The 24,812-nt window shown below is 38.4% G+C and overlaps 1 protein-coding gene across 1 annotated transcript; it reads left to right on the top strand.

Moving 5' to 3' along the window:
- Nucleotides 1-19,469: 19,469 nt before the first annotated feature.
- LOC122839512 lies at nt 19,470-23,360 on the top strand. The gene is made up of 4 exons (XM_044131126.1): nt 19,470-20,558; nt 20,679-20,834; nt 21,478-21,570; nt 22,269-23,360. Exons 1-4 carry the CDS (start codon nt 19,485-19,487, stop codon nt 22,590-22,592), a joined length of 1,647 nt encoding a protein of 548 aa, XP_043987061.1. The 5' UTR covers nt 19,470-19,484; the 3' UTR covers nt 22,593-23,360.
- Nucleotides 23,361-24,812: the final 1,452 nt, after the last annotated feature.

Genomic DNA, 24,812 nt, shown 5'->3' with positions numbered 1-24,812 from the left:
CGAGCTTCGCGTTGCGCTCCAGAAAACTGCAAACATTGAGACCAATATGAACAGCGCAATGAACGTGAAAACAGCCACGAATGAACGTGTCCGTAGTTGCCAATAATTATAATGGCAACTTAACGCCACTATAATTATTAATATTAAGATAAGTGTCACAAATCTGTGCAGCCATCTGAGCTGTGGAGCTGCAGGAGGAGCTCTGTGCGCTGCGCTGACACCAAACGCAGGGCCGTAACGCAGAATCTGGAGGCTGGGGGGAGGTGGGACTTTAAAATCCTTCTTAGAATTTTCCAGACAACAGTGGACCACCCTTACTAAGTAAGGTTTAGTTTAAATGCAGCACACCTTTCAACATTTACGTCAATTTTAATCTCACATCTCATATTCTGTATAGATGTTTATGAAACAAAGCTGCGACACAGTTCAAAAGTACAAGCTTTATCTCTGCTGGTTTATGACCTCAGATGAGAGATTAAAGCAGCAACCATTACTCAGAAACATACAGATGTTTTTTGAGATTGGTTTTGTGTGTGTGGAGCTGTGAGTAGAAAGGATGTAGCTAATTCAATTTGCATTGCTGGAAACTGCAAAGACCTTTTGCAAGGCATTGTAAACTATTTCATGTTATAGTCCTTTAAGTCCTATAAAGTCCATAAATGTTTTACATTTGATGATAATAAACAACATTTCACAGAATTTTGTAATGTCGAGTTATTCAGCAAAATGAATATAGATATTTCAATAAAAGGCAGTCTCTTTTACACATTAGGTATCAAACCAGCAGGTGACAGTGTTGCCAAGAACGTAGTTATACATATCCTAAACAATTTCAATAATGATAAAAAACCTCTCTTAAAAGAAACCTGTCCTTTAAAATATATGACAAGATTATAGCACTTTAACTTAATTTGAGAAACCTCTAAGAACTTTCAGGTTTCCTGAAACTTTGAATGGTTCAGACATTATAAATACTTTCTGAGCTTTTGACATTTCACATGACTTTTATCCTCTACAATTTAACACACAAAAATAAAATAAAAAAAAATTGATAGGGGGAAGAAGATAAGAATGAAAAAAGATGTACTAACCTGGTTGTCCAAGTGTGAATAATTACACTTAAATTAATAATTATAACACAGTTTTTTACAACATTTCTGATTTCAGTTTTCTGTAGTAAACACGATGAAACATAAGCAAAACAAAAATGAGCTAACATAAAGCTCAGGTGTTCTTGAAGGACTTTCCTGACAAAATAATGTAATATTTCAAAGGTATTAGCAAGGAGATGGGTACCAAAATAAAAATTAAAGAAAATAAGTGACCACATAAAAACATGGATGAAGAAAAATTGTGCTAGTAACACTGAAGAAGTTCCATCAGCCTAAAAGTGTTTGCTAGAAATCTGAAGATAAAGAAGGATTTCATTTTCCAGAAATAAAGTAACCCTAAGCATTTTCAAATAACAGCAACCATATTCAAAAAAACTGAAACTTTTTAAACTTTTAAACTTTTTAGTCATTTAAAACTTTTTAAAATTTTGGTATCAGAAAAACTGAAACTTTTAAAATTTTGGTATGAGCATGTCTGAGTTATATATGACAGAAAATCTTGCGGCTCTGAACGCAAGATGTCCTCACAAAATGAAATACTTGGAGAACATTTTTCAGAGGTGGAATTTGCAAGTATTGTCAAGTCTAGTTGTGGCATGCTGGAACACTTCTTCCAAAAGAAAAACAAACCACAAAAAATAAATGCTAAAATTAAATTCAAAAGTAATTTAGCAGTGTATTAGTTTGAGGTTGTGTGCATGATGGGGCACACAACATGCAGACAACAAGGTTATTGTAGGTTTTTATCATCCTTAAAAGATTACTATATGTTTGTTTCTTCTTCATATTTTTCATTGACCTGGAGTTCTACCTACAAATGGTAATTTTATGGAATTCAAATCAGTGTTATTTAAAAACAAAAAGTTACATGAATAGACATATGACTATTTCAGAGAACATTTGTGGTTTAAAGTTGCAGTGTGTAACTTTTATGAAAATGTTTTTAAAAATATTTTTTGTAACTGAGCTCCTTTGCCTCCTCCCAGTGTTAACTAACAACCAATCAGAACCAGGAGGTGGGTCTTAACGCTGTCAATCACAATCTTATGTGTTGCTGCTCAGCAGCTCAGCAGCAACACATAAGATTGCTCAGTTATCAGGGGCGGTATTTAGGGTAGATAAACAATTTTCCTTTAACAATAAGATGTTTCTTTAATGTTTTCCTTCTGGCTCTGATTTGTCGTTTTTGGTCAGGAGAGGTGCATTTCTTTAGACAGCAAGAGAATTTCAGAGAGGTGTGGGAGATTGATCTTTTCACAGATTATCAGTCTCATAATATCCTGTCACAACACTGTGACAGTTTTAGTGAATATGTAAAGAACTACAATGCCTTATTTCAAATTTAATTTCCTAACAGACTGTATTCCATCCATCCATCTATTATCTGAACACCCTTCTTCCCTAAATGGGGTCGGGAGGGTTGCTGGTGCCTATCTCCAGCTGCGTCCCGGGCGAGAGGCGGGGTACACCCTGGACAGGTCGCCAGTCTTTCGCAGGGCAACACAAAGATATACAAGACAAACAACACACACACACTCACACCTAGGGAGAATTTTAGAGCAACCAATTAACCTGACAGTCATGTTTTTGGACTGTGGGAGGAAGCCGGAGAACCCGGAGAGAACCCACGCATGCACAGGGAGAACATGCAAACTCCATGCAGAAAGCTCCCCGGCCGGGAATCGAACCCAGGACCTTCTTGCTGCAAGGCAACAGCTCTACCAACTGCGCCACTGTGCACCCCAACAGACTGTATTATGTAAACATATTTTACTTTATATGTTTACAAGGCTTTTTGTAAACATATAAAGTAAAATAGAGCGTTGATATAATGTGTACACTTTTCAAAAAAAAAAAAAAAAATCAGTTTATAATGCATTCCAAGTTTGGGAGTCAACATTTCGATTTATAATTCACATTTCTGGCACAATGATACAGCTACAAAACTGTGGCTATACATAAGTTATCTGGTGGTTCCTCAAATCCCCTTTTTCCCCAACCAGAATGTTCTTGTTGCCTAGTTTTATGTTACCGAGGAAGTGCCTGGAGAGCTAAACTGTGCCTTGCAACATGATTAAGTATGACAGGGTTCCTTTCACTGACACAAGACAAATTCAAATACTTTGCCTGTTAAGCTTTATTTAATTCCAGAAATGTTTGGAGCTTCAAAATTAAAATGTATTTGTCTTGTTGGAGAAAAGTAAGAGTGAGTTAAATTTATTGGTAATCTGTCCAGTGGCCTTTTACCCAAAAGGATTCATCTGACAGTAATAAATTATCTAAACACAAATATTAAAATTCATTTTTGGCTAGTGGCTAACAGTAGAACAGTTTTGTATTCACAAAAAAGGATTAACTCAAGGATAAACCTGTATTGTTCCTAAATAAGAAATGCCTACACGTCTTCTTCTCTTAGACACACATATTGCTATGAGGCATAAAGGTAAACCAAGGGTGCTGCTGAATTTCCTAAAAAGGTTGCAAAAGTTGATGCATCTATTTCAAAGCAAGATCTTATTTTAAATTATTTATCCTGGTGAAACAGTCAAAGTGGTTCAATGAAGAAGAGAAATTCTAAAATTCTCCCTAAATGTCCTAGGGTAAGGAACAAACATGGCTGACTGTTACGGCCCCTGGCCTCTTGAGGCTGTACATGCTCCTTTTTCTTTTGTTAAGCAGGATCAGCTGTGACAACACTTATTCTGATTGGTTGCCTGGAAGCTGCAGGAGACACACACCCTTGGATCAGCAGATCGTGGCCAGCCAATCAGATGCTGATGAGCCTCACCTGTACCTTTAAAAGGCTCCTGGAACAGTCCTTCGGGGGGACAGCTAGTAGGAAGAGGTTCTGTAAAGCTGTTCCCCTACTTTTTGTTTGATGCTGCTTTGTAGAGCACTTGGAACTTTGTTTGCTACTGCTAAAGCAGTTTGATTGTGTGTGCTGCTACTAGCTTGTGCTAGGGAGGTTTGGTGTTCCCTTGGTGTCTTTTGATTTGGATTGTTTGAGTTACCTTTGGACTGATTTGTTTGAACTTTTGTAATTTAATTTGCACTGCTCAGTCTTACATTTGTTAGTCATTTTCTTTTGTTTCAATTGGGTTATGTTGTACTTTGTTTTGGTTCTGTGAAACCCTTTTTTGTAATAAATCACCTCTTTTATATAATCCCTTTTTTCTCTGGACATTTTATGTTACCGCCCCTGGGCCCCCTAGACCTTGGGGGCGTAACATAAGTGGGGGCTCGTCCGGGATACTCGTTAAGAGGATTTCTTTGTCCAGAGAAAAAAAAAAAAAAAGGGGGAGACATTTTGGGTTGTCTGTATCCAGCAACCATGTCAGTTTCATTTAGTTTGGAGCACCTTTTAGCCAACCCCTCCCTTGAGCTTATTGATAGCTACCACAAGTGTGAATTGCTGCAAATTGTGGAGCATTTTAAGCTGCAGGTCCCAAAACAGGTCCTTAAAGGTGACCTAAAGGCTTTAATAGTGGAGAAGTTGGTGGAGATTGGGGTGATCAAAGAGCCTGATCTGCCTGAGGCTACTTTAGTGCCATGCCAAAAAGCCTTGTTTGTGGAGGACCTCAGAGATAGACCTAAGGTGGAGGAAGCGGTGAGTGACCGGGGGAGGACACCTCGCACACTCCCTCGCTATGACCCACTGTCTTCTGGGAGTTCAGAAGGACGAGATGGAGCTCGTTTGAAGGTGAGGATTGCACGTCTCCAGATGGAGGCTGAGGAAAAAGCCCAGGACAGAAAAGCTCAATTGGAGCTTGAGATCAGGAGGCTGGAAATAGAGGCTGATAAAGCTATAAAGCTGCGTAAACTTGAGCTGGAGGCCCAGATTCAAGCACCTTCTGCCTCTATCACACCTGGTTCCACCACCATGTCTGCTATGCCGTTTGACATTAGTAAATGTATTTCCCTAGTACCTGCTTTCAGAGAATCTGAAGTGGACTCATACTTTGCAGCATTTGAACGCATTTCTGGTGCTTTGCAATGGCCTAGGGAAACCTGGCCTCTGTTGCTACAATGTAAGTTTTCGGTAAAGCTCAAGAGGTGTTGGCAGCTCCTTTAAAAGATAGTTTAGACTATGATCTCGTTAAAGCGGCTGTCTTGCAAGCCTATGAGTTGGTCCCAGAAGCTTATAGACAGAAGTTTCGCCAGCAGAAGAAAACTGCTGGACAAACTCATGTTGAGTTTGCCAGAGAGAAAGGCATTCTCTTTGATAAGTGGTGTGCTGCATCTAAGGTGAACAATTATGACGCTTTACGGGAGCTAATATTGTTGGAAGACTTTAAGAAGTGCATACCTGATCGGGTGGTGTTGTATTTGAATGAACAGAAAGTGACCACTTTAGCATCTGCTGCTGTTCTTGCCGATGAGTATGTGCTTACCCACAAGTCCTCCTTTGTTGCTAATGAGAAGTCACATGTTAACTCTGTACCGCAGTCCCACATTGTTAAAACAACCATTCCAAAAGAAAGCCGTGAATGCTTTTACTGTCACAAACCTGGACATGTCATCGCTGATTGTTTAGCTTTAAAACGTAAAACACAGCCAAATTCCCAACAAACAAAAGGTGTTGGTTTTGTAAGAAAAGAACCCCGTACTAAGAGCACTGATTGTGGTGGCAAATTACCTGATCCCTGTTTTGAACCATTCATTTTTGATGGCTTGATCTCACTGACGGCTGAGCCCTCTGATTTAAAGCCAGTACGCATCCTGAGAGACACTGGAGGTTCTCAGTCAATTATTCTCGCTAATGTCTTACCTTTCTCACCTGAGAGTGCCTGTGGTTACAACTCTGTTCTGAGGGGAATAGAGATGGGCTACGCTCCAAGACCAGTCCACCGGGTTTATATAAAATCAAAACTTGTCACAGGGTTTTTCTCCGTTGCCATCTGCCCAGATTTACCCATAGACGGTGTGGCTATGCTAATGGGCAATGACATAGCAGGAGGTTTAGTACTTCCCAGTCTGGAGGTTTTAGAAAATCCATTAAATCAGCCAACCCCAGACTTTTCAGATCCTGGGCTGTACCCAGCCTGTGTGGTCACCCGTGCACAAGCACGCAAAGGCGATATTTCAATCTCTGATTCTGTGTTGATGTCTCCATTTTCCAGTGAGGGGGATGCTGAGAATAACGGTAACAGCATGATGTTACTTCCAGATTTGGTGGAGCTGGAGGAGCCTGGTTCACTCTGGGAGAAAGCATCCATCCCCATGACCAGACAACACTTGTCATCTGCTCAGCAAGCTGATGAAACAATACAAAGATGTTTCAAGAATGTGGTAAGTGCTGATCAAGCCAATAAAGAGAAACAAGCTTACATTGTGGAACAAGGTGTTTTAATGCGTCAATGGTCTTCATCAGGTGCGGGAAGCTCAGACTGGGGTACTGTTAAACAGATTGTTATACCAAACACATACCGACAGAAAGTGCTATCTCTGGCTCATGAAAGCCAGTGGTCGGGTCACTTAGGTGTTACCAAAACATACCAACTTCTGTTAAAGCACTTCTTCTGGCCTGGAATGAAACGTGATGTTTCAAAGTTCTGTCGTAGTTGCCATGTGTGTCAAATTGCTGGTAAACCAAATCAGGTGATACCACCTGCTCCATTGTGTCCTATTCCGGTGATAGATCAACCATTTGACCATGTCATAGTAGACTGTGTTGGACCTTTACCCAGAACAAAGAGTGGAAATCAATATTTGCTCACAATTATGTGTGCTGCAACGCGATTCCCTGAAGCAATCCCTTTGAACAAGATTACAGCCAAATCTGTGGTTAAAGCTCTGACAAAGTTCTTTTCTATGTTCAGTTTACCTAGAACTCTTCAAACAGATCAAGGAACAAATTTTCAATCAAAATTGTTCAACCAGGTAGCTAAGACATTAAACATTAAGCATGTTGTTTCCTCTGCTTACCACCCAGAGTCCCAAGGTGCTTTAGAACGATGGCATCAGACCTTAAAGTCAATGCTGCGCAAATATTGTCTGGAAACTGATAAAAGTTGGGATGAGGGGGTCCCATTTGTATTGTTTGCTGCTAGAGAAGCTGTTCAGGAATCCCTGGGTTTCAGTCCAGCGGAACTAGTATTTGGTCACACACCCCGTGGCCCTTTAAGAGCTTTAAAAGAAACCTTCTTGGTTCCGGCAAACGGTTCTAAGAAAAGTCTCACTAAGTATGTGCAAGCCTTTCGGGAGCGTCTGTGTCAAGCTAATGATCTAGCTAAAAAGCATTTATCTGACTCTCAAAGGAAAATGAAGCAGCATTATGATAAAGCCTCTGTCAAAAGAGTTTTTCAGGTAGGAGATCAGGTTATTGCGCTTCTACCTATTCCTGGCTCAGCTTTATCTGCCAAATTTGATGGCCCTTATAAAATCCTAGAGAAAATTGGGGAGAATGATTATGTCATTAGTACCCCGAACCGGCGGCGTAAAACTCGTGTTTGCCATGTGAACATGCTAAAGTTGTACCACTCTCGTCCTGTTTCAGAACCTAGTGGAGGGTGTTCTCCGGTTGCAGTCATAAGTCAACTAGAAGTAGATGAGCTAAGTAATGCTGATGGCCTAAGAATGAATTATCCCATCTGTTCTAGTCCTCGCCTTACAAACTCAGAGATGCTAAAATCTCTACCGAGACAGCTTGAACATTTACCTCCTGAACATCAAAAGGACATAATGGTCCTCATTAATGAATACACATGTTTGTTCAATGATGTACCAAAACCTACAACAGTTCTAAAACATGACATAGATGTTCAAAATGCAAAACCCATCAAACAGCATCCTTATCGTGCTAATCCCACAAAACGCTCTTTAATGAAACAGGAAACTGAATATCTGCTGGAACATGGTCTAGCCAAACCTAGTCAAAGCCCCTGGAGCTCACCTTGTTTATTAGAAACCAAGTCAGATGGTTCACCACGTTTTATCACTGACTTTCGTAAGGTAAATTCTGTCACTGTACCTGACGCCTATCCGCTCCCCAGAATTGAGGACTGTGTGGACAATATTGGAGCTGCAAAGTATGTCACAAAGTTGGACCTTCTCAAAGGATATTGGCAAGTCCCTTTGACTGAAAGGGCTTCCAACATTTCAGCTTTTGTGACCCCGGATAACTTTTTGCAGTACACTGTCATGGCATTTGGTATGTGTAACGCTCCAGCTACTTTTCAGAGGCTGATAAATACAGTACTGTGTGGCGTCTCCAATTGTAGTGCTTATTTAGATGACCTGGTGGTATATACTGAAACCTGGCAGGAACACTTGCAAATACTATACCAAGTATTTCACAATTTGGCTCAAGCTTCCTTGACCCTTAACCTGGCAAAGTGTGAATTCGGCAAAGCTACGGTAACATATTTAGGCAAAGAGGTGGGGCAGGGCCAAGTCCGTCCCCTCAACGCTAAAGTGGCGGCAATTAATGATTACCCTACACCCAAAACCCGCCGTGAGCTGCGTAGATTTCTGGGTATGGTTGGCTATTACCGGAATTTTTGCAGAAATTTCTCCTCAGTAGTGCAACCGTTAACAAATCTACTTAGCCCAAAAACTGACTTTGTTTGGTCAGATGAGTGCCAGAATGCTTTTGCAAGTGCTAAGTTTCTTCTTTGTCACACCCCAGTATTAGCTGCACCGGATCTCACCAGACCATTTAAACTAGAGGTGGATGCCAGCGCTGTTGGAGCTGGAGCTGTGCTAATACAGGAAGATTTGCAGGGTTTAGACCATCCTGTTTGTTATTTCTCTCGCAAGTTCAACAAACATCAACTGAACTATTCCACCATTGAAAAAGAAACCTTGGCTCTATTATTGGCTCTTCAGCACTTCCACGTATACCTTGGTTCCAGTAGTTTACCTGTTGATGTGTTCACTGATCATAACCCCTTAGTTTTCCTTTCTCGCATGTACAACCACAATCAGCGACTTATGCGGTGGGCATTACTTCTACAGGAATACAATCTAAACATTCAACATAAAAAAGGAACAGAAAACGTTCTTGCAGATGGCCTTTCCAGGTTGTGAGTATGGTTTTTGTGTATATATATATGTATGTGACACTTAGTAGTTTACAAAACTGGGTTTTGTAATTTAAGGGGGGGAGTGTTACGGCCCCTGGCCTCTTGAGGCTGTACATGCTCCTTTTTCTTTTGTTAAGCAGGATCAGCTGTGACAACACTTATTCTGATTGGTTGCCTGGAAGCTGCAGGAGACACACACCCTTGGATCAGCAGATCGTGGCCAGCCAATCAGATGCTGATGAGCCTCACCTGTACCTTTAAAAGGCTCCTGGAACAGTCCTTCGGGGGGACAGCTAGTAGGAAGAGGTTCTGTAAAGCTGTTCCCCTACTTTTTGTTTGATGCTGCTTTGTAGAGCACTTGGAACTTTGTTTGCTACTGCTAAAGCAGTTTGATTGTGTGTGCTGCTACTAGCTTGTGCTAGGGAGGTTTGGTGTTCCCTTGGTGTCTTTTGATTTGGATTGTTTGAGTTACCTTTGGACTGATTTGTTTGAACTTTTGTAATTTAATTTGCACTGCTCAGTCTTACATTTGTTAGTCATTTTCTTTTGTTTCAATTGGGTTATGTTGTACTTTGTTTTGGTTCTGTGAAACCCTTTTTTGTAATAAATCACCTCTTTTATATAATCCCTTTTTTCTCTGGACATTTTATGTTACCGCCCCTGGGCCCCCTAGACCTTGGGGGCGTAACACTGACCAATATGGCCCGTTACCTCTAGAGCTTTCTAAAGAGCATGGAGTCATGTTTAAAGGTCAGTATATATGGATCTGCACAATGTGTGTGCATGTGTGTGATGGTCTGTCCTCTATGTAGGCCTGTGATAGAAGGTGACTCTCTGTCATGGATGTACTTCACCCAATGACTACTGAAGTTGGTCATCAGCCTGTACAAGGATAAGCTTGTAAAGCAGAACTTGATAGTGAACAACACTCATATCTTTATGACATTCACACTGAAGTCTTACTTAAAGCTTAATTTCAAGTGAAACTGTGTAGATTTTCAGTATCTTGGTATCTTACTTTTCTTTCCCTGTTTTTTCTGTAGCTGTGAACTGTCATTCCCATGCGGTGCAGGAGCGGTTTTACCCGAGTCCAGAAAGAAATTACTGGGAAAACATCTTTGGTTCCCACTGTCTCTGTAGTTGTACTCTTTCCCAGTTTTTACAATAGGCTTGTTTGAAGTCATGAATGAAAAATAACAATACTTATTGGTGAAAGGTTTAAGTAAAAATTAAGAATCTTCTATAATTACTTTCGGGAGGTGCTGTTCTGCCTCATTGTTATCACTCCCCATTTGAATGATTCAAAGTTGTAGTAGAGATTATAGTTAATAAGTAAAGAATAACTGAGTTACAGGCTGAAGGTTTCAACAGAGCCTGAACTATTTTTAAAGTTTAAATAACAGGGTTATTATAATAACTTTATGGTAGTTTTATGACCTGATCAGATTATGAAAAAAAAAATAAATCAGGTGATTTGAATGTAATGTAACTAGTGTGGGTGCCAAAAGCTGGTGGTTGGATAAGTTCCTTGTGGCTAGGTTCAAGAGAAGAAGTTGTCATGCTAAGAGGAAAGAAGCCTCAAGAGGGAAAGAAAAGACACTTTTATCAAAACACTTTTGTATGTTGGGCTTACTAAAGCTGAAGAAAACAGTAGATAAAACATAGAACTGAAAATATCAAAGACCAGTGGTTATTTTGATTGAACTTGATCTCAGTTGCTCTGGTAGTTCGATCCACCAGTCTCTCCAGCGAATTGGAACAATATAGATAAAGTAAAGTAAACTGACATATTTAGCTAAATGAAGTTCAATGATTTCAAATGATCACTGACAAATATGTAATTTGTCCTTCACTGTATATTTATAAGAGGAGATGCTACACACTGTAGACTTAAACTATAGATATTCTTTGCTATTTTCGCAGTATTCATAATGTTTCTTCACACTCAATACCTCAGAGGATTTCTTTACCAAACATCTATACTTACTAGTTTTGGGGATTTTTGATTTTCTGAGAAGTATCTTACAACTTCTATCATCCTGTGTCTGTGACTTTTTTTAATAGTCAACCACTTTAACAAGCCAAGCAAGATTGGAATATCCATTTGGAGCAAATAAGTGCAACTAATTATCTGGCAATAAGATCAGTTTAACAGCTGGTTGTTGAGAGTATCATGCCAAATTTCAAGCTTTTGAAAAAAAATCTGATTTTCTGTTATTTTACAAAAAAAAGCTAAATTAATTGTCAATAAAACACAAACCCATAATTATTTGATTTTCCAGTTAATATACCTGTGCTGTTCAGTTGAAAGGTCTTACCATTATTCTATGAATTAGATTCATGTCCCTTTGTGAAAATTAATTTTAAGTCCCTATTAATAGGGACTTAAAATACAAAAGCAGCTTTTTTTCCTGAAAACAGAGCTGTTCCCTGTGATATTGCAAAGAAAAAAAAAGATGATTAGTCCAGAATTTGCTTAATAATTACTAGAAAATTAAGCTCTATTGATGTTCTGAAATGAAAGCTCAGCTTGTCAAATGAATAAATAATTGCTTTCATCAAATCAGACGTTAACAAACAGCCCACACTTAAACACCCACACTGGATTTATTCCTCTACAGCTGCCTAATAACTCCCCACACCCTCTTATACACGCCCGACCACTTAGACAATTACAGAGTCTGCCTGTTTTGCCTTGAGAACTTTTGTCAGTTTATGAGGTAGAAACATTTTGGTGCACCCATGAGACAGCAAGGTAAAAAAAAATATCTCCATAAAATTTTTTGTTACATAGTACAGGTATAACAAGGTATCTGTATAAAGACTACCATGGTCTCTAAAAGTTGAATTTCATGAATTTTGAAAGTGTTATAAAATATTCAAACATGCATAGTAAGACTCCAAGAGTGCTCAGTGACCCTTTGGTCGTGCTTACGAGCTTCAGTAACTCATGAAGCATCGGGAATTGCAAGGTTTCTATAAAGCTTCTCTGGGATAAACAACATAATCTGTATGAGGAGCTATGTTGAATCCTCTTCCTGCACAATTAAAACTGAACTCAAAGTTGCATTTTATTAGATTATAGTTGAATCCGTTTCTTATCAAAGAATTGTGATGTAGTCAAGTATGATTTACAAATTTCTCATCCTGATGTTACTGGTTTTTATTTTAAATTTTGTATGCATTTATTTTGTTATGTGACCAAAAACCCACCTACAGACAGATATTACAAATCACCTTTATCTATTAATGTTGAAATGTAGGAATACTTAACATTAGTCCGAGTATAGATAATACATTTTAAAAAGTTCAACAAGTTTGAAAAGATTTGCAAAGCTCTGTTTTAGGCCACTCACACAGTAGCAGTCAAAAAGTGTGTATAAAAACATCTGGGAGGGAAAAACAATCCAGTCATGACGTTTGTTCTAAAGTTTTTTGTTTGTTTGTTTGTTTTGTTTTGTTTCTTATGATGAATGATGATGAAAAATAATTTCCATCAGCGTCAGGCCATCATGTGCCCCCTAGATCCTGTTTGATGTCTCTTTATAAAAAAAGACACAAACCCCCCACAGAATAAAGAACAAAGGCATGAAACACTTTTCCATATAAATGTGGAGTGGAAAGAACTCTAAAACCAGAGTAAGAGTGAGCAGATGTGCCCGATATGGAGATGACACCATGTTGTTGGCTTTACAAAAAAGCCACATGTGTCTGATGTTGGGGACATGTAAAACATCCATCTTCGTCCGAGCAGCAGAGAGGAAAAGATCTGTGGTGCTGAAGCTGTTGGTTCTGTTGTAATTTTCTTTTTTTGGTGCTTAATTATCAGCAGCGCCACTCCTCCTGCTACCTTCTGTGGCTTTTTGGGGACAGATGGAACATGTCAGGCGAAGAGGAAGAAACCCAGATGTCAAAAGCACAAATGAAAACATAAGACATCATCTTAAAGGAACTCATACTGAGTGATGCATGGAAAGTTTTTTAGTTGGTATTTTAGTCTGGTATTTCTTCTCAGCTTTATATGTTGTGCAAGAGGTTGGTTCAAAGGAACAAAAACATGTGGATAAAGTGCTTCTATTCTGCTTGTTACCTGTCATATTTTTTAAACAATCCAAGATTGTATTCTTGACATTCAGCCTAGCTTCTCCAAGTTTTAAAGTTAAAGAAAGAAAGCAGGCCTTTTCAAAAGTGGCATTAAATTGGAAAATTCTTTCACAGCATTGGCCGCAGGCCTGTCATCAAACTCAAGTTCCCATCATGCATTTTAGAGTCTGAGAATCTTGACACTTGAGATTAACTGACCAAAGACACATGCAAACAGAGCCAGGAATAAGACCTGGTGAAGTGGGAAAGTAAATGGATCACACACCTCAATGTGAAGATGAAGATAGGAAACTGAAAAAAAAACAAGAAAAAAAAACAATTCAATTATATTTTGTCTAATATGTACAGAAAAGTTCTTGAAAAGTAACTTTGAATACTATTTATTTACCCCTACATAAAGCACATGTGTAGAATACTTCTGTTGAAGAAATATTACCTACCTCCCTGCAAAGGGAGTCAGGAGTTTTAAAAAAAAATCACAAAATCCAATGTCCATGTTATTTGCAAACATTTCTGGCCCTCGTTGTTTTTTTCTTCACTGAAATCCAGTATGAAAAACAAATAAAACAAGAAATGTTCTGGTTTTTATTCTGTCTTGATGATTCATTTTTATTAGGTTTCATTTTGTTTTTATTTTCAAAGTGGAAAGTAAAAAAAATGATTTATCTTATTAAAGTGCTTGAGAGGAATCGTTGTATTCTGTGATCTTCAAAAGTTTTGTTTCACATATATGGAAAAGATAATGACCAAGAAAATGGAGGAAAAAAATAAACATAACCAAAAATTCGAGGACACTTGGACACCCATAAGCTTGATATATATTTTTCTTCCTACTGTATGTGGCTGTAATGAGTCTAGTTTTGTTTCAATTAAAGACTTCAATTGTTTAATTCTGCTACAGGGAAGGCATCAGAAAGGTTAACATTTCATACAATTAGATCATATAGTCTTTATGACCTGACCTATATTTCAAGAACCAGGAATCTTCTCAGGCCTTTACCAGCTGCACAAGCAGTTCAGGCAGGTTTTGCTGCCTATTGATTCTGATCCAATATGATCTGGTGTTAATTCCCTGTTGAAAGCCACCCAGTCAGTCCAACGATTTCTGAAAACCACAAGGTTTACATGAACAAGCTCTGCTCCCGAGAAGAACCCAGGAACTAGGCCGGTAATAACAGACCTCTGGAAAAAAAAAAAAAAGAAGAGAGGTTTTGACCAAAAGAGAGGGTAAGCAAGAGAGACTCACCCCATTCACCCTGTCGTTTTCCTTTCCTGCAGGCTTTGGGAGAATGCTGTACATGCTTCATGTGCAGCTATGTAGTATTAATTACACCCAAAAATTTTTGATGGCCGGCGTCATGTAACCTGCTGTCTATTTATCCTACAGGTCATTTGCAACATCGGGCCGGGTTTCAGGGCCAAGAGAGGAAGCAAGGAACAAAATCTAAGATGAAGGAGATAAATTGGTAGCAAATGTAAAGCTTCCAATTCCAAACTGCCCATTGGTCCTAATGCATTTCACAAGCACTGTACTCACCATCGTCCAATACGCTCCTACTGGTTGCCTCTGAAAAAATATTTCAACAGTGGTTGCAGACGTTAAACCGGCGCCATTTCTCAGCTTGGGTTATTCCCACCGAAGTGCTGCATAAGGGATTTAGATTATTTTTTTTTTTGTGGGGTTGTGGGGAGATATTATGTCTTAATGGTGATCAGAAAGTGAAGAAAGACTCAAAGGCTGCAGGTTTGATCATTCCTGATGGTGTGAAAATAAGGGAGAAAAACAAAATCAACAAAATTAAAAATCTTGTAAGTCTTTAAAACCATCAAACAAGGTTTTTTATACAAAACAAACTGAAAATACACCTACTGACAATGAGAAACCATTTACGAATATGTTAGTGTTTCAGGTAAGTCTTATTTGAAGAACATATTTTCTTAATGTTTGAGATCAATGCCTTAAGGATGTTTGTGTTGGGGATGAGCTGACATCTCTTTAAGTGATGAGTTTGACCATCTCATTTCCATTTAAACGGCTCAATGGAGTCCCATTTGCTCTCTACTTTCCTCCAGCCAAAAAGGCTCAATAAAAACCAATGAGCTGATACAAACAGGAAAACCTAGTTGTTTTCTTATACAAACAACATATGGTTTTCTCAATGTGGCTGCACATGGTAGCACTGCTTCAACTTCATTTCCCTGCCTGCATCAAGTTTGTCCTCTGGCCATCTGCACTGTTAAAGTTGCTTCTAAGTTTGTTTTTTTTGTCAACACATTGAAAACTTTGTTCAGTAGTTAATGGTAACATTTATCCAGATGTTGTTATTTTGATGGTACATGTCAAGTTTGCATCTAGAGTTTATTTCTTTTGAAGATTGCCAATGAGAAGTGGAAGAGATATTTCGAATTGCATGTATGTTAATATAGCAACCTCCTTTGGAAGTACATATTATGTTGGGAACATTTGTGTTAATGTTCCTAAAGCAAACAGTCTAATTTCTCTAAAACAAACTCCTCTAAAAAAGTTAATTATTTTTCTTTCTATTGGGTTGTCTCTACTGAACACTAAAAGAAGAAATAGGTTTTTGAATATTGTAATATCTATTGAAACCATGTCTGGAGCCAGAATCACCTCTTCTCTCCTCCCTGCCCCCTTTTTTTTTATTCATCATGTTCCGCCAGATAAGTCATTAGTCCGTCTATTTGTTCCCCGAGAGTCACCCAAGGGCCTGCGCCCCACTTTGAGTCGTAACCCTCATCCCTGGAGTCACTCTCCATTTTGCAAATTCAGAAATCACCTTATGTTTTGTTTAGTGGGCACGGCGGCACCTGCTCGTACGGCAACGACAACACCACAGACAAAGTCAAACCCCTTTTACTGTCCGCACGGCGGCGGGACGGCACGCAATTGATAACTTAATCACGATTTGTTGTTTCGTGTTTAAATTACAGTTCACAAACACCAGAACACATCACAACATTAAACAAGCAAAGAAGCCACACATGAGAGCAAAAATGTCTGCAGCTCTCACACACACAGTTGACACACACACACTACGCTCGGCGGCGGAGCTGACAAACAAACAGAGAAGAACACATGAAAGGATCCCCGCTTTTCAGCTCCTATTTTAGCCCTGGACGTTCTAGGTTCTTTCCACACAAAATAACTCTTTTATCGTCTTCCCACACAGAAGACGTCTTTATTTTCTTCCCACACAGAAGAAATCTTTTATTCTCTTTTCACTTATATTTCGTCCCAGGAACAGATCGCGATCAACTTTAAACCTTAATTTTCTCTGTTCCTATGATGGCCAGTTATCACCACTTTTTGTGTTTCTTTAACGGGCACAGACTGGCAACGCGTTCTTTTTAGAGATTCGCTAAATATCAGGGCTAAAACCGACAAAACCCAGCGTTTGCGTCCGATTTAAAAGGTGAGATCGCCACTTCTCATGGACCAGCCAGTCACCAAACTTTTTATTTAAATTTTATTATTTTTATATTTTTATTTGATTTTGTTTTTAATTAACTTCCTATGAATATGAGAGACTTTGACTAACAAACGGAAGCACACAAACGCCAGTACGAACGCACACACACACTGACAAATCAGCTTACTCCGTGAACCCCACAGCAACTACTACGTCTGATATTTAAATTTAGGCAGCCCCACAACAGACAGTGCAAATGCGTTCAAGGAAAAAGTTTCCTTACTAGATTTTTTGGGCCCAACGCTGTTACACTGTCCGGCCAGGCCGCAGCAGCCCAAACGGCTGGCCAAATCTGCACAACTCTGCACGTGTGTCAACACGTAACCATCCTTCTGCTACCAAGTTGTTGATCTTATATTTATTATCGATGAATCGGAACCATGTGATCACACGTGCAGAAAATCAGCCGACACAAATAATCAGACTTTACTTATTTTATTCTTTTTAGCGCTAAAAAGAAAGAGACGCTTACCCTCACAGGCTAATTTGTTGTGACGTGAATACACCGGGATTAAACAGCATCTGATCAAAAACGGACGATCCATTCTTTATATCTAAGACACGCCTTACTGGTCGTCTGATGAACTACGTCACCTAAGGAATGTCTGCCTAGAGTCACCTGATATTATGGCGTCAGTGTAAGTTTCAATATTACAGAAAACCTTTTGTTTGAAAGTGAAACATGCAAAGTCAAGTTTCATTCCTCCAAAAGCTCTCTGTGCATAAATGAAACATACTATGTGTGAAATACAGCTGTATGTGCATGAGTACACGTGCGACCCTGGATAAGCATCTCAACAGTATCAATCCTAAAGTCTTTGCAGCAAGTTCTTGACTGTGAGGTTATCTTGGATCAGACTGATAATTTAAATTGTGTGAATAAACTACTACAAAGAAGTAGTGTTCATACATATAGGTCTTTCTATGACGGGTCATTTTTTAGTGAAAATGAGCTTTTGTGTAAGGAGGAGAGCATTTCATTAATATTGTATATTGATGATTTTGAAATATGCAATCCTCTCGGTACATCTAAACGGAAGCATAAAATTTGTGGCTTATACTGGATTCTTGGTAATTTGCCACAGGGGTGGATTTCTAACTTGTCATCCATTTACCTGGCTGCTTTAATCAAAACTAATGATTTGAAGTGCTATGGTTACGAGAAGGTTTTAGAACCTTTACTTAATGAGCTTGTGATTTTGGAACAAGAGGGGGTCATTGTGTCAAAGTTGGGTAGAGCTGTAAAAGGCACAGTTCAGTGCGTGGTTGCAGATAATCTTGCTGCCCACAGTATTGGTGGCTTTGTAGAGAACTTCACAGGGTCATACATATGTAGGTTTTGTTTGGCAGTTAAAACAGACATTCAAACTACAGAGGTTAGAAGTGGTGCATTTACCCTGAGAACCAAAAGCATTCATGCAGATCACTTAAAAATTCTTGAGGAGTGTGAATTGCCAAGTTATCAGGGTGTCAAATCAACTTCCATTTTATCACATTTATTGTATTTTGACATTACCACAGGTCTTCTTCCAGACATTGTGCATGACCTTTTTGAAGGAGTTGTTCCTTTTTAACTAGCTTTGTGTCTGGGTGTTTTGATTAAGAAAAAATATTTCACATTGGTATCACTGAATGACGCAATAGCATCTCTCAATTTTAAGGGGACTGATAAAACTAATCGACTTCATCCAATTGCTCTCAATTTTGAAGCCAAACAAAGTGTTGGGGGTAATGCTCATGAGAATTGGAGTTTGATCAGATTTTTACCTTTGTTGATTGGATACAGAGTGCAACATGAAGAGCCAGCTTGGCAGATCTTAACAGACTTAAGGGACATTGTTGATCTTGTGGTCTGTCCTATTCACACAGAGGACTCTATTGCTTACCTTGATTTTAAGATCTCAGAGCACAGAACACAATTCCAGGAGGTTTTCCCTAATTGTGACCTTAAACCAAAACACCATTTCTTTGGAACATTACCCGCACTTGATTCGCCAATTTGGTCCTTTAGTAGCCTTATGGTCCATGCGCTTTGAAACTAAGCATAGCTTTTTTAAAAGAGTTGCACGAAATATCAAGTGCTTTAAAAATGTCCTCTGTTCCCTTGCAGAGAGACACCAATATCAGATGGCACATCATTTGCATTTGTCTGGTTTTCCTAAACCTCTTTTGGAAGTTACAAATGTTTCCACAGTAACAACTGATGTTCTAGACAAGGGAATAGTAAATGCTCTAAAACAGAAGTTTTCAAATCTGGCCACAGTGTGCATGACTAAAAGTGCAACATTTAATGGACTGAAGTACAGATGCGGGATGATCTTGATCCATGGGTCATTGGGAGGATTACCAGAGTTCATTGAAATAATCCAAATGGTGATCCTGGCAAACCAGTTATTCTTTCTGGTCAGAAAACTTGAGGGGTGGTATGTTGAGCATTACAGATCTTATGAGCTGAAAACATCAGACAAAGAACTGAAACTGGTTGAGCTACAAGACCTAACAGATGTATACCCGCTGGAAGACTACAGAATTAGAGGATTACGTCTTGTTACTGTGAAAAGATATATCCACGTTTAAGGGTGAGGTAATACAAGATTGTACAAAAAATTAAATGCGTGGTACAAAAGACTTTTGTGTTTGTATGGCTGAACTTAAAATACAGTAATATTTTAATAACTACCTTAATATTTTTTTGGCCCTCTACAAGCAAATGTCCAAACATTTGACTAATAATGTATATAAAATATTTTGTAATGACTTTAAATAGCGACCAGCATTGCTTAACTCTGTATGTACCCTTTTCTCAGATTGTCATGGCAAGTTCAAAACCTGCAAGACTGAAGGTGATTCTAGGAGAGAGCAACACTGAAAAACTGACTCTTCCAGATGGCATACCAGACTCTCTGGATGAGCTTCTCAGCAAGGTGAAGGATACCTTTGGTTTAAAGACCAATGTCAGATTGCAATATATGGACAAAGAGTTTGGTAATGACTTCTTCAACCTCAGCTCAACTTCAGACCTGGAGGACTTGGGAACAGTCAAGGTGATTCAAGAAAAAACCATTCAAACTTTTGTTGATGTCATTGAAACAGCTTCATCTTGTTCTACAGTTCACTCTGACGACAGCAGTTCTTTAGCCTCAAATGACAGTATAATCCTCTCCTCCCCTGAATCCTTGCCATCGCGAACACAACAATGGCCAGCCAACTTTCCCATTCCCATATTTTCATATGACACTGAACATAAGCTAGAGAAGGGGAATTCTGAGTATCAAGCAAACAACAAAATGTTGACGGTCACCTCCCGAATGAAGACTGACATCCTAAATAGATTAGTAGAAGAGATCTACAGATACAGAGCCTACCCAGAGGATGCACAGTTCTGTGTAGTTGCAGAGGCCTTGGTTAAAAAACATCCGTGTTTAAAAGAGCCCGGTTCATTCAATGGTTGCTACGGTTGGAAGCAAAGGCTGAAGTACAAAATGGGAAACTACAGGACTCTACTCAAATCACAAGGATGTCCAGAGTTGTCTGTAAACTCTCTTAAATCCAAAGTTAGTATTTCTGTTTCTCCTGCTGCAAAAATAAAGAAGCCAAGACGAGCTGAAGCCAACTTTTATCCATCCTTTCCATTGGGAGAAACACAAGAAAGCATGGAAAAAGAGAGAATTGAACTCTTGACAGCAATCAAAAGGCGGAACAATGACAGGGTCATTGCGGAGAAAATGGCTCGTACCTTTGCCTACAGGCGTCAGGAGGTGGTGAATGAAGAACCTGGTATAGAGGATTTCAAGGACAGATGGCCTGCTCTGTTCCAACAGAAAGAGGTAGTAATGCAGATTGAAATTAAATGTCAAGGGTTTTGAACTTAGACTTTGGGAATGATTGAGTATTTACTTTAAGTAATTTTTTTTAACATAGTAAGTTTTTTTTTGTTTGTTTCACAGATTAATGCGGAGTTCCAGAGGCTCATGGCTCTTTCCCTTGAGCAGACTTTCTTGGCCCAGTTGGACAGGCACTCAAGTCAGCTGATTAAAGTCATCCAGGCCAAAGGAGGAGCAACACGTGCAAAAATGGCTGGCATCATGATAACTTATGATGAGGTATGGATATCATCAATATGGACACAGTGAACTAAGCTATGGCCATTTACCTTTTTCCATTTAAAACAAAGAACTTAAAGTGATTAGTTACTTTCAGACTTTGTTTTAATTTTAATACTTGATACACTTTCTGTGCAAAGCTGATATCATTTGAAGAAAAGCGAGTTTGCCTGTCATGTATTTCTGCTGCATTTAGTTGTTATAGTAAGTCTGTATTCTGGTTTATTCATGAATTCAATAAAATAAACCTTTCTATACAACTTGCCAGAAACCGGTGCAATTTAGCCAAATTTTTGAGCTTCTGTTGCTTTTAAATTTTAGCATTTTTAAATGTTTGACTTGTATCAATTCTATGCTGTAAGAGATCTCTTTAATGGAAAATGATATTCACTAGTTCTGGTAGATTGTGCTAAGAAAAAGCCTTAACAATACAGTCTAGTTTCACAAATTGAGATGTGAAGGATAAAATGTGGCAGAGGTGGAATATGAATAATTTTGAAGTGCAGCATTAAAACCCAGTGGACTTGTGGGCTGTACATTATGGCATCTGATAGGCCTTTGCTGTTGTGAACAGCCCAAATATATTAGTTATATCATGAATCTCTTCAGATATGAAATATTGATAATGATAACTTTTCTACAGGTTGAAGACATTGGGATTCGAAGGGAATGTGTTCTGAAAGGGCTCATCACCTTTCTTGGAGAGGATGCAAAATACCTTATTAAGGAATACTGTGTAAGTTTTTAAAGGTTTAAAGTTGCATCTCATCCCATTCAAGCAAATGGACAAATACAATGTCAGTTGTTTTTACCTTCTTAAATGATTTATGGACTGGCCTTTCTAAATGTGAACATCTGTTTGAAAAAGCGGGGCAGATTTGGTGTCAGAAATGTAAATTTAACATGGCTGGGTCCTGCTTAAATCCAGAAATGGTGAATTTGCTGTTCAGCAGAGCACATCAACTTCATTTCTTGTTTACCAATATGCCAAACAAGTTAATAAGAATATGTTTTAGCGTCATGGTATTTTGATACCAGCTCCAAAATATCTGACAAGCAACACAAATATGCATTTTGTATTGAGTTCCACCCTAAGATGACCATTGGCTGGCTCAGTATTCTGCTTTGATATGAAATCTAAGAAATTGTTTTTTAAGCTAAAGCCTGTAATATGATGAAACATGTATAAAGCTATATACATGCATTATCTTTTCAAAAAAATTAAAAATCACCCTTTGATTTATTATTTGTAATGCAACTTCAAACTTGGAAAATTTATCAAGGATATTTCAAATGCCGTAAACCACTCTTCAGTTCACAAGCTGTACATCTTATACTTGGTGCTTGCATTTACAAGGCTTTTATTTTCCAAATTCTGTAGTGAGAGATTAGTTACAGTGTTCAAGTTTTAACATATTGTTTAACTCACTACAGGGCAGCAGCGGAGATGATGCCCAGATGGAACTCAAACAACTCACCATGGCAGTGTTTGTGATTCGGAAGGAGGGAGAGGGATTGAAAGAACCCCCAGAAGACATTGGCATCGTCATTGTGGGAGTGGAGGTGTTGCAGGACCTGACTTCAGTTGCCTCAGCATGTGCCCTGCTTCTGGGTTTGATATATTCCCTTAACCTGGCTTATCCAAAGGCTCTGCGCTTCACATTTGAAGTGTTCCAAAAAATCTTCATGCAGCTTGAGCAGCACAAGATGTCTCCCAAAGTTCAAAATTTGTTTGGAAGACTTCAGACCTCACAGTAAAGACACTGGCATGGTGTGCAACAGGACAGAAGATCTTCAGTCTTCTTTGTTTGGACAGAAGAGCGCCATGTTTTGGAAGCTTAACACCTGAAGGAACTGCACTTTGTGAACTTCTTTTGGGACATTGTTCATATTAAAGCCACAAGTAATACACAGTTTACTGGGTAACAATTGTGACTGGCATTTCTGGAGGATGTTTGTTGCTCTTGTTTTCAGTGTAAAAATAGTCACTACTGTCATTATATTTTGTCAAAAACATGTTCTCAGCAAATGTTATGGTTTAAGAGTGGATTTTCTTTTTTAGGAGGACTTGTGTTAAATCTAAAAAAACACATTTTTTTTCCTGAGGAATACTTCTGGATTCTACAACCTCACACAGGGGTATCCAAGTCTTGTCCAGGAGAGCTACCATTGTGCAACTTTCAGATGGACCCTATTTCAATACCACCTGAAGCTAATTTCTGAATTCACACACCAGCAGACATTCAGCTCAGCAGAGGCGTTGAAATGAACAGTTCATTTGATTCAGATATATTGGAGATGGGATGCATCTGAAAGTTGCAGGATGATGGCTCTCCAGAACAGGACTTGGGCACCTCTGATCTAGCAGGTTGCTGACTAAAAAGGTTTAAGTATTCAAAAATACAACCCCAATTAAGCAGAAAAGTAATATCCCTTATGACGTTTCAAAAAATCTGTGTAGCATGTTTAATGCATAATATTTTGTGAAAAACCTGTAAGTTTGTGATGCTTTCACAATAAAATTTAACCAGCACACCATGTGTTCCTCTCCATGATTCATATACAATGATTCAGTCTTTCTTTTTTCCAATATTCTCAATTGTATCATGTTGTCCCCTGCAGACATCCATGGAAGACCAGCCAGAGATCTTGTTATTTTGCTAATCAAAACATCTGCAGTAGTAAAACAATTCCACAAAAAAAAAACAAAGAAACAACAATAAAGGCATAGCAGTTAATATTTTAAATCATGTTTGTTTTATCTTGTAAGTGACACTTTAAAGCGTTTTGTTCTCTTATGTTTTTGCAATATTTTGCTAGCACTTATGTGAATGTGACAGCTGACCCTGCTGTCACACAGAATTGGTAATGGTTTTCTGTTCTTCCTTAATGTTACTTTACATATTAATTAGTGCTTAGTTTAGATTTATCTTTATCTTTGAAATTATTTTTATTAGTCTGACATTTTAGTTAACTATTTGACTTGCACACATTTAGTTAACTTTATTTGTCAGTTCTTTGTATTTTTTGTTAAAGACAACCATTTAATTTCTTCTTTTTGAGTTATTAGTTTCCTTTGGACCTGCCCCTGGAATTTACAGATGAGCTCCAGCTGACTGAGGTCCAGGGATGTCAAACTCCCTCAGCGGGCCGGTCCATTTGTTCACCAGGGGAAGGGGATATTTGGTTTATAGTTTATTTTGACCATTTCTTTAATGTTTCTTCTTTTTCAAAGTTAGTTTAAATTTTATATTTATTTAATTTAAAGATTTAATGATAATCTCACTAGTATTTGTTAGGTTCTTGTGTGTTTAGTTACCCCCTTGTGTGTGTTAGCAGTGGTCTGATCAGCCACTATTTAAGTTCCCCTCATGTCTTGTTTGTTAGGTCAGTTTGTGCTTGAGTTTCTTTTGTTACCACTTGAGTTACACTTTGTTATGTTGATCTCAGTTTTTGGGCCCAGTTTGTCATTTTTGAATTAGTTTGGATACTTTTTGTAATAAATTAAGATTATTTTCTGAAATTCTTTTATGTCTCTTGGCTGGTCTATGCAAAACCCTCACAGTGAAATATACTTATGTTTAAGCGTAGCTCTTGTTCTTTTATATGTACAATATTTTAGGATTTATTAGTCATTTTCTAAACTACTCTTAAGATTAATACTACTGTCTTAGTGCTGTCACAGTACCATATAAATGAGGATAATTGCATTAGTAAAGTGTCCAGTGTTTACAATATAAGGCTTCAGTGATTAATCTAAACAAAGGCTGATTTGCCTTGAATATATATATATAATTATTTTTTTTGAAAAGCCCAAATGTTATATTAACTGCACTAATATACATTTTTGCAGACTTCAAGAGCATCAACCTGTGAAGATCGCCTTTTGACGATTTGAAAAAGGTAGATTAATACATTAGTAAAATTAAGCATATAAGTGCTGCAGTCTGTTCCTGCTGCTGCAGTCTGTTGCTGCTG

Source organism: Gambusia affinis, linkage group LG11 (genome assembly GCF_019740435.1).
Source record: "Gambusia affinis linkage group LG11, SWU_Gaff_1.0, whole genome shotgun sequence".
NCBI classification, from domain to species: Eukaryota; Metazoa; Chordata; class Actinopteri; order Cyprinodontiformes; family Poeciliidae; genus Gambusia; species Gambusia affinis.
Note: the sequence above shows the minus strand (reverse complement) of the source record. Positions and strands in the feature narration are given on the sequence as shown.